The sequence below is a fragment of the Stegostoma tigrinum genome, unplaced genomic scaffold (assembly GCF_030684315.1).
Source record: "Stegostoma tigrinum isolate sSteTig4 unplaced genomic scaffold, sSteTig4.hap1 scaffold_426, whole genome shotgun sequence".
In the NCBI taxonomy this organism is placed as follows: Eukaryota; Metazoa; Chordata; class Chondrichthyes; order Orectolobiformes; family Stegostomatidae; genus Stegostoma; species Stegostoma tigrinum.
In genome coordinates this window covers 46,363-59,776 of record NW_026728354.1, presented here as the reverse complement: position 1 = coordinate 59,776, position 13,414 = coordinate 46,363, and the positions used below count along the sequence as shown (strand labels likewise).

At 55.3% G+C, this 13,414-nt stretch overlaps 1 protein-coding gene across 1 annotated transcript in view; it reads right to left on the bottom strand.

Moving 5' to 3' along the window:
• Positions 1-13,414, bottom strand: part of LOC125450174 (complement C1r subcomponent-like) — a gene marked incomplete at its 5' end in the record, with an annotated part of 76,551 nt that overhangs the window by 17,320 nt on the left and 45,817 nt on the right. Inside the window, 3 exon segments of the mRNA XM_059644021.1 lie at positions 1,842-1,916; positions 2,859-2,996; positions 3,739-3,820. Coding sequence (XP_059500004.1) covers positions 1,842-1,916; positions 2,859-2,996; positions 3,739-3,820 — 295 coding nt within the window.

The following is a 13,414-nucleotide window of genomic DNA, read 5'->3' as shown; positions in this document are numbered from 1 at the left end:
ATACACACACCCTCACACATCACCTCATATACACACACCCTCACACATCACCTCACATACACACACCCTCACATACACACACCCTCACACACACCCTCACATACCCACACCCTCACACACACCCTCACAAACCTCCTCACAGATACACACCCTCACACATCACCTCACATACACACACCCTCACACACACCTCCTCACATACACACACCCTCACACATCACCTCACATACACTCACCCACACCCTCACACATCACCTCACATACACACACCCTCACAAACCCTCACATACACACACCCTCACACATCACCTCACATACACACAACCTCACACACACCCTCACATACACACACCCTCACACCTCACCTCTCACACACACCCTCACATACACTCACCCTCACACACACCCTCACACATCACCTCACATACACACACCCTCACACACACCCTCACATACACACACCCTCTCACACACCTCCTCACATACACACACCCTCACACACACCTCCTCACATACACCCTCACACATCACCTCACATACACACACCCTCACACATCGCCTCACATACACACACCCTCACACACACCCTCACACATCACCTCTCACACACCCTCACGTACACACACCCTCACACATCACCTCACATACACACACCCTCACACACACCCTACACAACACCTCTCACACACACCCTCACACATCACCTCTCATACACACACCCTCACACACACCCTCACACATCACCTCTCACACACACCATCACATACACACACCCTCACACATCACCTCACATACACACACCCTCACACACACCCTCACATACACACACCCTCTCACACACCATCACATACACCCTTCCACACAGATTCCTGAAACTGGTAGCGGTTCTGTAAGTGATGCAGGCCCTTGTACTAAGGCGACCTGGGAGGAGATACTAAGAGTGAAACCAATCTGAAACTGAAAGAAAACCTGAAACTGAAGCAACCTCTGAAACTGAAACAAACATTGAAACTGATACAGACTCTGAAAGTGATACAGATGGCAAAAGTGAAGCCGTTTCTGGAACTTGAATTGATACTGGAATCAAGGCAGTGCCTGAAATAGATACTGAAACTGAAACAAACCTGGAGCTGAAATAAACTCTTCAACTGATACCAAATCTGAAAGTGAAACAAACTCTGAAACTGATACAAACTCCTGGTGTTGACTCAAGCCCTGAAACTGAAAGAAACCCTGAAACTGAAATAAACTCTTAAACTGATACCAACCCTGAAACTGAAACAAACCCTGAAACTGAAACAAACTCTGCAGCCTGTACAAACCTTGAATTAAATTCTGAAAGTGATACAGATCCTGAAAGTGAAACAGTCCCTGGAACCGGAACAGATCCTTGGAGTTTAAGGCAGACCCTGGACTAGATACTGAAACTGAAACCGAAACATACTCCGAAATGGGTGCAGACCCTGAGACTGAAACAAACTCCGAAACACTTGCAGACCCTGAAAGTGAGAAATGAAATGAGCAGGGCCGAAACGAGGTCCCCCAATGCCACACCAACCCCATCAACCCCCCCCCCCACCAAACAACCCCCTACCCGCGCACCACCTCCCCTGGCCGCATGAAATCGGTCCGCCTATCAGTCGCCCCCGTTTGCTCCGAGAGGGCATGCCACGGGGGCGCAGGGGGCACAGGCAAAGGGAATGACCTGGGTACTAGCCCAGGCATTTAACCTCCTCCCTCCCCACCCCTCAGTGTTCACGGCCGGCCGTGCCGTAGCAGGTTCACCCCCGCCCCCTTCCACCCCCGATCCTCGAGGGAGCTGTGAGAGAGGGGCGTCTCACCTGGGGCGCAGTGCGGGATGCGCTCGGACACGGCCTGGTTTAGCCAGTGGCGAGAGTCGGTACAGGTGTACGTCCCTGTGGAGAGAGGGAGTGAGGGAAGGAGGGACGGAGGGAGAGAGAGAGGTGGGGAGGGAGAGGGAGTGAGTGAGTGAGGAAGAGAAGGAGGGAGGGAGGGAGAGAGCGAGTGAGGAATTCACACAGAAAATATAGACATCACAGGGGAATGGAGGGGAGAGACAGAGAGAGAGAGAGAGACAGAGAGAGAGAGAGACAGAGAGTGAGACAGAGAGAGAGAGACAGAGAGAGAGAGACAGAGAGCGACACACAGGGAGAGAGAGAGAGAGAGGGACTGACAGTGAAAAGAGAGAGATACAGAGAGAGAGAGAGACAGAGAGAGAGAGAGACAGAGAGAGAGGGACTGACAGTGAAAAGAGAGAGATACAGAGAGAGAGAGGGGATGTCCCTACATTCAGTCGGATCAGTCTCTCCCTCTCTCTTCTATTCCCTGCTCCCTCACAATTTGTAAATCCCTCCATCAGATCTCTGTCTCTCCGTCTCCCTCCGTCTCTCCCACCCTGAGGAGAGCCGTTCCAAATTTGTTCTCTCCCTCTCCATCAATCTCCCTCTCTCTTTCTCATTCTCCCTCATCCTCCTCTCCCTCTCCCTCTCTCATTCCCCTCACTCTCCACTCACTCTCCCTCTCTCTCATTCTCCCTCTCTCATTCCCCTCACTCTCCCTCTGCCCCTGCCCTTCTCCCTCCCTCTCCCTCAATCGCCCCCTCATTCCCTTCCTCCTTCTCTCCCTCCCTCTCACTCTCTCCCTCACTCTTCCCCTCATTCCATCCCTATCCCTCTCCCTCACACTTCCTCTTATTCGCCCTCCCTCTCCCTCCCCCACCTTCCTCCCTCTCCCCCGATCCCTGTCTCTCCCATCCCTCGCCCTCTCCCTCCTTCGCTCCCTCTCCCCCCCTTCCCTCCCTCTACCCCCCCATTCCTCTCCCTGTCCCTTGCACTCACCATCTCCTTCACTCTCCATGCTGTATCTCTTCTCACAGGAATAGCGAATCTCTGAGAGGTACCCATTCATCACGGAGCTCCCGTGGGTCAGCTGGAAACCGCCATTTTCCAGCTCCCCTGGGTCCCCGCAGTCGATGACTGAAAGAGGTGACAGGAAGGGGAACTGAGGTCAAGCACAGTCTCGGGGTGAGTAGGGTGGAGGAGGAGGAAGGGAAGGGAGGGGGGGTAGAGAGCGGAGGGCAAATAGATTTGGGGATCACAGAGAGTTAGGATATAAACCCGAAACCCTGTTTTGTCAGATACGGGGTCCCAAAATGCTGTTTCATCAGATATCAAAACTGTCGGCAGCTTTCATACAAAAACTCGCAAATCCCCTCCTCCAGGAGCTCTCCCCAATTGTTCTCCATTTAAATAACGTCCAGCTCCTCTAATCTTCCTGCGCTTCCTGCAGATTTATCTTCCAAAGTGCCCAGTTCAGAGCAGCGGCTCAACCTATCTACAATCTCTCCGCTGCCCTCACCTTCCCGCCAACTCTCGTCTCATCTGGCGAAATATTCCCTCTCCTTCTCCGAGCCCGGAACAGATCGGAGGTAACGCAGCACTGGCCCCTGTGGGAATCCACCGGCGAAATTCAGCCAGCCTGAAACCTCCCTGCCCCAAACCTCTGTTGTCTATGACCTAACCGATCCTCTCTCCCATGTTCATGCCCCGTTCCCCAGGACCTTAAGCTCCCATCTGGTTAATTCACATGCGATATACCTAATCAAAGACCTCCTGACACTTGAAATAGATTGCCCCCACCCCTTTATCTTTCCTTCGCGTTAACCCCTGAATGTGGAGACCCCCACAGTGGAATATGGTTAGAGGGGGAAAATCTTACTTTGACACACTGGGAAGTAGTCCTTATCCCATTCGCCATCGCCGGTGCAAACTGTGGAAAAGGATTTCAGTTCCGTGTTGGCCTGTCGGAGGAGGAGGCGGGATGTGAGAGCGCGTTCGGGTGTATGGCTGCAGGAGCAGGCCCATGGAACAAATATCAGCGCTGCCCAGAGCTGGATGGCCCCATTGCAATCCACACATAGAGACAGAGAGAGATGGAGACAGAAAGAGAGGTAGGTGCGGAGAGGGACAGGCAGAGAGAGAGAACGATTCAGGGCCAGAGAGAGAGAGTGAGACCGGGACAGAGAGAGAGTGAGACCGGGACAGAGAGAGAGAGAGAGAGAGAGAGATTCAGGGGCAGAGAGAGAGAGTGAGACCGGGACAGAGAGAGAGAGAGAGATTCAGGGACAGAGAGAGAGTGAGACTGGGACAGAGAGAGTGAGACGGGGACAGAGAGAGAGAGAGAGTGAGACTGGGACAGAGAGAGTGAGACGGGGACAGAGAGAGAGAGTGAGACGGGGACAGAGAGAGAGAGAGTGAGACGGGGACAGAGAGAGAGAGAGTGAGACTGGGACAGAGAGAGTGAGACTGGGACAGAGAGAGTGAGACGGGGACAGAGAGAGAGAGTGAGACGGGGACAGAGAGAGAGAGTGAGACTGGGACAGAGAGAGTGAGACGGGGACAGAGAGAGAGAGAGTGAGACGGGGACAGAGAGAGAGAGTGAGACTGGGACAGAGAGAGTGAGACGGGGACAGAGAGAGAGAGAGTGAGACGGGGACAGAGAGAGAGAGTGAGACTGGGACAGAGAGAGTGAGGGAGTGAGACGGGGACAGAGAGAGAGAGTGAGTGTGAGATGGGGACAGAGAGCGTGTGAGACTGGGACGGAGAGAGAAAGAGCGAGAAGGGGACAGAAAGAGAGAGAGTGAGACGGGGACAGAGAGAGAGAGAGAGAGAGAGCCTGGGACAGAGAGAGTGAGACGGGGACAGAGAGAGAGAGAGAGAGAGAGAGACTGGGAGAGAGAGAGAGTGAGGCGGGGACAGAGAGAGAGTATGAGATAGGGACAGAAAAAGAGAGTGAGATGTGGACAGAGAGCGAGAGAGACAGAGAGTGTGAGACGGGGACAGAGAGAGAGAGAGTGAGATGGGGCAGAGTGAGTGAGAGAGAGACAGGGACAGAGCGAGGGAGTGAGACAGGGACAGAGTGAGTGAGAGAGAGAGACGGGGACAGAGACAGGGAGTGAGACAGGGACAGAAAGAGAGAGTGAGACAGGGACAGAGTGAGCGAGAGAGAGAGATGGGGACAGAGCGAGGGAGTGAGACAGGGACAGAGTGAGTGAGAGAGAGAGATGGGGACAGAGAGATGGAGTGAGACAGGGACAGAGTGAGTGAGAGAGAGAGAGACGGGGACAGAGAGAGGGAGTGAGACAGGGACAGAGTGAGTGAGAGAGAGACGGGGACAGAGAGAGGGAGTGAGACAGGGACAGAGTGAGTGAGAGAGAGAGACGGGGAAGAGAGAGGGCGTGAGACAGGGACAGCGTGAATGAGACAGAGAGACGGGGACAGAGAGATGGAGTGAGACAGGGACAGAGAGTGAGAATGAGATGGGGACAGAGAGAGAGAGTGAGACGGGGACAGAGAGAGATAGTGAGACGGGGACAGAGAGAGAGAGTGAGTGTGAGATGGGGACAGAGAGAGTGTGAGACTGGGACGGAGAGAGAAAGAGCGAGAAGGGGACAGAGAGAGAGAGAGTGAGACGGGGACAGAGAGAGAGAGAGTGAGCCTGGGACAGAGAGAGTGAGACGGGGACAGAGAGAGAGAGAGACTGGGAGAGAGAGAGAGAGAGAGAGCCTGGGACAGAGAGAGGGAGTGAGACAGGGACAGAAAGAGAGAGTGAGTCAGGGACAGAGTGAGTGAGAGAGAGACGGGGACAGAGAGAGGGAGTGAGATGGGGATGGAGAGTGGGGATGGAGAGAGAGAGAGCGAGAGAGACAGAGAGTGTGCGACGGGGACAGAGAGAGAGAGAGTGAGACAGGGACAGAGAGAGGGAGTAATACAGGGACAGAGAGAGGGAGTGAGACAGGGACAGAGTGAGTGAGAGAGAGAGACGGGGACAGAGTGAGTGAGAGAGAGAGAGACGGTGACAGAGAGAGGGAGTGAGACAGGGACAGAGTGAGTGAGAGAGAGACAGGGACAGAGAGATAGAGAGACAGAGAGTGTGAGATGGGACAGAGTGAGGGAGTGAGACGGGGACAGAGAGAGAGAGTGAGACTGGGACAGAGTGAGTGAGAGAGAGACGGGGTCAGAGAGAGGGAGTGAGACTGGGACAGAGTGAGTGAGAGAGAGACGGGGACAGAGAGAGGGAGTGAGACAGGGACAGAGTGAGTGAGAGAGAGAGATGGGGATAGAGAGAGGGAGTGAGACAGGGACAGAGTGAGTGAGAGAGAGACGGGGACAGAGAGAGGGAGTGAGACTGGGACAGAGTGAGTGAGAGAGAGATGGGGACAGAGGGAGGGAGTGAGACAGGGACAGAGTGAGTGAGAGAGAGAGACGGGGATAGAGAGAGGGAGTGAGACAGGGACAGAGTGAGTGAGAGAGAGACGGAGACAGAGACAGGGAGTGAGACAGGGACAGAGTGAGTGAGAGAGAGAGAAGGGGACAGAGAGAGGGAGTGAGACAGGGACAGAGAGAGGGACTGAGACGGGGACAGAGTGAGCGAGACAGAGAGAGATGGGGACAGAGAGAGGGAGTGAGACTGGGACAGAGTGAGCGAGAGAGAGAGATGGGGACAGAGAGAGGGAGTGAGACAGGGACAGAGTGAGTGAGACAGAGAGATGGGGACAGAGAGAGGGAGAGAGACAGGGACAGAGTGAGTGAGAGAGAGAGACAGGGACAGAGAGAGGGAGTGAGACAGGGACAGAGTGAGTGAGAGAGAGACAGGGACAGAGAGAGAGTGTGAGACGGGGACAGAGTGAGTGAGAGAGTGAGACAGGGACAGAAAGAGGGAGTGAGACAGGGACAGAGTGAGTGAGAGAGAGAGAGAAGGGGACAGAGAGAGGGAGTGAGACAGGAACAGAGTGAGTGAGAGTGAGAGAGACGGGGACAGAGAGAGGGAGTGAGACAGGGACAGAGAGAGGGACTGAGACAGGGACAGAGTGAGCGAGAGAGAGAGAGATGGGGACAGAGAGAGGGAGTGAGACAGGAACAGAGTGAGTGAGAGAGAGAGACGCGGACAGAAAGAGGGAGTGAGACAAGGACAGAGTGAGTGAGAGAGAGAGAGAAGGGGACAGAGAGAGGGACTGAGACAGGGACAGAGTGAGCGAGAGAGAGAGAGATGGGGACAGAGAGAGGGAGTGAGACAGGGACAGAGAGAGGGACTGAGTGAGCGAGAGAGAGAGAGACGGGGACAGAGAGAGGGAGTGAGACAGGAACAGAGTGAGTGAGAGAGAGAGACGCGGACAGAGAGAGGGAGTGAGACAGGGACAGAGTGAGTGAGAGAGAGACGGGGACAGAGAGAGGGAGTGAGACAGGGACAGAGTGAGTGAGAGAGAGAGACGCGGACAGAGAGAGGGAGTGAGACAGGGACAGAGTGAGTGAGAGAGAGACGGGGACAGAGAGAGGGAGTGAGACAGGGACAGAGTGAGTGAGAGAGAGATGGGGACAGCGAGATAGAGAGACAGAGAGTGTGAGACGGGACAGAGTGAGTGAGTGAGACGGGGACAGAGAGAGAGAGTGAGACTGGGACAGAGTGAGTGAGAGAGAGAGACGGGCACAGAGAGAGAGAGTGAGACTGGGACAGAGTGAGTGAGAGAGAGAGAAACGGGGACAGAGAGAGGGAGTGAGACAGGGACAGAGTGAGTGAGAGAGAGAGACGGGGACAGAGAGAGGGAGTGAGACATGGACAGAGTGAGTGAGAGAGAGACGGGGACAGAGCGAGGGAGTGAGACTGGGACAGAGAGAGAGAGTGAGACAGGGACAGAGAGAGGGAGTGAGACAGGGACAGAGTGAGTAAGAGAGTGAGACTGGGACAGAGTGAGTGAGGGAGTGAGACGGGGACAGAGAGAGAGAGTGAGACTGGGACAGAGTGAGTGAGAGAGAGACAGGGACAGAGAGAGGGAGTGAGACAGGGACAGTGTGTGTGAGAGAGAGATGGGGACAGAGAGATAGAGAGACAGAGAGTGTGAGACAGGACAGAGAGAGGGAGTGAGATGGGGACAGACAGAGAGAGTGAGACTGGGACAGAGTGAGTGAGAGAGAGATGGGGACAGAGAGAGGGAGTGAGACTGGGACAGAGTGAGTGAGAGAGAGATGGGGACAGAGAGAGAGTGAGACAGGGACAGAGTGAGTGAGAGAGTGAGGCAGGGACAGAAAGAGAGAGTGAGACAGGGACAGAGTGAGCGAGAGAGAGAGATTGGGACAGAGCGAGGGAGTGAGACAGGGACAGAGTGAGTGAGAGAGAGAGACGGGGACAGAGAGATAGAGTGAGACAGGGACAGAGTGAGTGAGAGAGAGAGAGAGACGGGGACAGAGAGAGGGAGTGAGACAGGGACAGAGTGAGTGAGAGAGAGACAGGGACAGAGTGAGTGAGGGGGAGATGGGGACAGAGAGATGGAGAGACAGAGAGTGTGAGACAGGACAGAGAGAGGGAGTGAGACGGGGACAGAGAGAGAGAGTGAGACTGGGACAGAGTGAGTGAGAGAGAGACGGGGACAGAGAGAGGGAGTGAGACAGGGACAGAGTGAGTGAGAGAGAGAGACGGGGACAGAGTGAGGGAGTGAGACAGGGACAGAGTGAGTGAGAGAGAGAGACGGGGACAGAGTGAGGGAGTGAGACAGGGACAGAGTGAGTGAGAGAGAGAGACGGGGACAGAGAGAGGGAGTGAGACAGGGACAGAGTGAGTGAGTGAGAGACAGGGACAGAGAGAGAGTGTGAGACGGAGACAGAGTGAGTGAGAGAGAGACAGGGACAGAGAGAGGGAGTGAGACAGGGACAGAGTGAGTGAGAGAGAGAGACGCGGACAGAGTGAGGGAGTGAGACAGGGACAGACTGAGTGAGAGAGAGAGACGGGGACAGAGAGAGGGAGTGAGACTGGGACAGAGTGAGTGAGAGAGAGAGAAACGGGGTCAGAGAGAGGGAGTGAGACTGGGACAGAGTGAGTGAGAGAGAGACGGGGACAGAGAGAGGGAGTGAGACAGGGACAGAGTGAGTGAGAGAGAGAGATGGGGATAGAGAGAGGGAGTGAGACAGGGACAGAGTGAGTGAGAGAGAGACGGGGACAGAGAGAGGGAGTGAGACTGGGACAGAGTGAGTGAGAGAGAGATGGGGACAGAGGGAGGGAGTGAGACAGGGACAGAGTGAGTGAGAGAGAGAGACGGGGATAGAGAGAGGGAGTGAGACAGGGACAGAGTGAGTGAGAGAGAGACGGAGACAGAGACAGGGAGTGAGACAGGGACAGAGTGAGTGAGAGAGAGAGAAGGGGACAGAGAGAGGGAGTGAGACAGGGACAGAGAGAGGGACTGAGACGGGGACAGAGTGAGCGAGACAGAGAGAGATGGGGACAGAGAGAGGGAGTGAGACTGGGACAGAGTGAGCGAGAGAGAGAGATGGGGACAGAGAGAGGGAGTGAGACAGGGACAGAGTGAGTGAGACAGAGAGATGGGGACAGAGAGAGGGAGAGAGACAGGGACAGAGTGAGTGAGAGAGAGAGACAGGGACAGAGAGAGGGAGTGAGACAGGGACAGAGTGAGTGAGAGAGAGACAGGGACAGAGAGAGAGTGTGAGACGGGGACAGAGTGAGTGAGAGAGTGAGACAGGGACAGAAAGAGGGAGTGAGACAGGGACAGAGTGAGTGAGAGAGAGAGAGAAGGGGACAGAGAGAGGGAGTGAGACAGGAACAGAGTGAGTGAGAGTGAGAGAGACGGGGACAGAGAGAGGGAGTGAGACAGGGACAGAGAGAGGGACTGAGACAGGGACAGAGTGAGCGAGAGAGAGAGAGATGGGGACAGAGAGAGGGAGTGAGACAGGAACAGAGTGAGTGAGAGAGAGAGACGCGGACAGAAAGAGGGAGTGAGACAAGGACAGAGTGAGTGAGAGAGAGAGAGAAGGGGACAGAGAGAGGGACTGAGACAGGGACAGAGTGAGCGAGAGAGAGAGAGATGGGGACAGAGAGAGGGAGTGAGACAGGGACAGAGAGAGGGACTGAGTGAGCGAGAGAGAGAGAGACGGGGACAGAGAGAGGGAGTGAGACAGGAACAGAGTGAGTGAGAGAGAGAGACGCGGACAGAGAGAGGGAGTGAGACAGGGACAGAGTGAGTGAGAGAGAGACGGGGACAGAGAGAGGGAGTGAGACAGGGACAGAGTGAGTGAGAGAGAGAGACGCGGACAGAGAGAGGGAGTGAGACAGGGACAGAGTGAGTGAGAGAGAGACGGGGACAGAGAGAGGGAGTGAGACAGGGACAGAGTGAGTGAGAGAGAGATGGGGACAGCGAGATAGAGAGACAGAGAGTGTGAGACGGGACAGAGTGAGTGAGTGAGACGGGGACAGAGAGAGAGAGTGAGACTGGGACAGAGTGAGTGAGAGAGAGAGACGGGCACAGAGAGAGAGAGTGAGACTGGGACAGAGTGAGTGAGAGAGAGAGAAACGGGGACAGAGAGAGGGAGTGAGACAGGGACAGAGTGAGTGAGAGAGAGAGACGGGGACAGAGAGAGGGAGTGAGACATGGACAGAGTGAGTGAGAGAGAGACGGGGACAGAGCGAGGGAGTGAGACTGGGACAGAGAGAGAGAGTGAGACAGGGACAGAGAGAGGGAGTGAGACAGGGACAGAGTGAGTAAGAGAGTGAGACTGGGACAGAGTGAGTGAGGGAGTGAGACGGGGACAGAGAGAGAGAGTGAGACTGGGACAGAGTGAGTGAGAGAGAGACAGGGACAGAGAGAGGGAGTGAGACAGGGACAGTGTGTGTGAGAGAGAGATGGGGACAGAGAGATAGAGAGACAGAGAGTGTGAGACAGGACAGAGAGAGGGAGTGAGATGGGGACAGACAGAGAGAGTGAGACTGGGACAGAGTGAGTGAGAGAGAGATGGGGACAGAGAGAGGGAGTGAGACTGGGACAGAGTGAGTGAGAGAGAGATGGGGACAGAGAGAGAGTGAGACAGGGACAGAGTGAGTGAGAGAGTGAGGCAGGGACAGAAAGAGAGAGTGAGACAGGGACAGAGTGAGCGAGAGAGAGAGATTGGGACAGAGCGAGGGAGTGAGACAGGGACAGAGTGAGTGAGAGAGAGAGAGACGGGGACAGAGAGATAGAGTGAGACAGGGACAGAGTGAGTGAGAGAGAGAGAGAGACGGGGACAGAGAGAGGGAGTGAGACAGGGACAGAGTGAGTGAGAGAGAGACAGGGACAGAGTGAGTGAGGGGGAGATGGGGACAGAGAGATGGAGAGACAGAGAGTGTGAGACAGGACAGAGAGAGGGAGTGAGACGGGGACAGAGAGAGAGAGTGAGACTGGGACAGAGTGAGTGAGAGAGAGACGGGGACAGAGAGAGGGAGTGAGACAGGGACAGAGTGAGTGAGAGAGAGAGACGGGGACAGAGTGAGGGAGTGAGACAGGGACAGAGTGAGTGAGAGAGAGAGACGGGGACAGAGTGAGGGAGTGAGACAGGGACAGAGTGAGTGAGAGAGAGAGACGGGGACAGAGAGAGGGAGTGAGACAGGGACAGAGTGAGTGAGTGAGAGACAGGGACAGAGAGAGAGTGTGAGACGGAGACAGAGTGAGTGAGAGAGAGACAGGGACAGAGAGAGGGAGTGAGACAGGGACAGAGTGAGTGAGAGAGAGAGACGCGGACAGAGTGAGGGAGTGAGACAGGGACAGACTGAGTGAGAGAGAGAGACGGGGACAGAGAGAGGGAGTGAGACTGGGACAGAGTGAGTGAGAGAGAGAGACGGGGACAGAGAGAGGGAGTGAGACTGGGACAGAGTGAGTGAGAGAGAGAGACGCGGACAGAGTGAGGGAGTGAGACAGGGACAGAGTGAGTGAGAGAGAGAGACGGGGACAGAGTGAGGGAGTGAGACTGGGACAGAGTGAGTGAGAGAGAGAGACGGGGACAGAGAGAGGGAGTGAGACTGGGACAGAGTGAGTGAGAGAGAGAGACGCGGACAGAGAGAGGGAGTGAGACGGGGACAGAGAGAGAGAGTGAGACTGGGACAGAGTGAGTGAGAGAGAGACGGGGACAGAGAGAGGGAGTGAGACTGGGACAGAGAGAGAGAGTGAGACTGGGACAGAGTGAGTGAGAGAGAGACGGGGACAGAGAGAGGGAGTGAGACTGGGACAGAGTGAGTGAGAGAGAGACGGGGACAGAGAGAGGGAGTGAGACTGGGACAGAGTGAGTGAGTGAGAGACGGGGACAGAGAGAGGGAGTGAGACAGGGACAGAGTGAGTGAGAGAGAGACGTGGACAGAGAGAGGGAGTGAGACAGGGACAGAGTGAGTGAGAGAGAGAGACGGGGACAGAGAGAGGGAGTGAGACAGGGACAGAGTGAGTGAGAGAGAGAGAGACGGGGACAGAGAGAGGGAGTGAGACAGGGACAGAGTGAGTGAGAGAGAGAGAGACGGGGACAGAGAGAGGGAGTGAGACAGGGACAGAGTGAGTGAGAGAGAGAGAGACGGGGACAGAGTGAGTGAGAGAGAGAGAGACGGGGACAGAAAGAGAGAGTGAGACAGGGACAGAGTGAGCGAGAGAGAGAGATGGGGACAGAGCGAGGGAGTGAGACAGGGACAGAGTGAGTGAGAGAGAGAGATGGGGACAGAGAGATGGAGTGAGACAGGGACAGAGTGAGTGAGAGAGAGAGAGACGGGGACAGAGAGAGGGAGTGAGACAGGGACAGAGTGAGTGAGAGAGAGACGGGGACAGAGAGAGGGAGTGAGACAGGGACAGAGTGAGTGAGAGAGAGAGACGGGGAAGAGAGAGGGCGTGAGACAGGGACAGCGTGAATGAGACAGAGAGACGGGGACAGAGAGATGGAGTGAGACAGGGACAGAGAGTGAGAATGAGATGGGGACAGAGAGAGAGAGTGAGACGGGAACAGAGAGAGATAGTGAGACGGGGACAGAGAGAGAGAGTGAGTGTGAGATGGGGACAGAGAGAGTGTGAGACTGGGACGGAGAGAGAAAGAGCGAGAAGGGGACAGAGAGAGAGAGAGTGAGACGGGGACAGAGAGAGAGAGAGTGAGCCTGGGACAGAGAGAGTGAGACGGGGACAGAGAGAGAGAGAGACTGGGAGAGAGAGAGAGAGAGAGAGCCTGGGACAGAGAGAGGGAGTGAGACAGGGACAGAAAGAGAGAGTGAGTCAGGGACAGAGTGAGTGAGAGAGAGACGGGCACAGAGAGAGGGAGTGAGATGGGGATGGAGAGTGGGGATGGAGAGAGAGAGAGCGAGAGAGACAGAGAGTGTGCGACGGGGACAGAGAGAGAGAGAGTGAGACAGGGACAGAGAGAGGGAGTAATACAGGGACAGAGAGAGGGAGTGAGACAGGGACAGAGTGAGTGAGAGAGAGAGACGGGGACAGAGTGAGTGAGAGAGAGAGAGACGGTGACAGAGAGAGGGAGTGAGACTGGGACAGAGTGAGTGAGAGAGAGACGGGGTCAGAGAGAGGGAGTGAGACTGGGACAGAGTGAGTGAGAGAGAG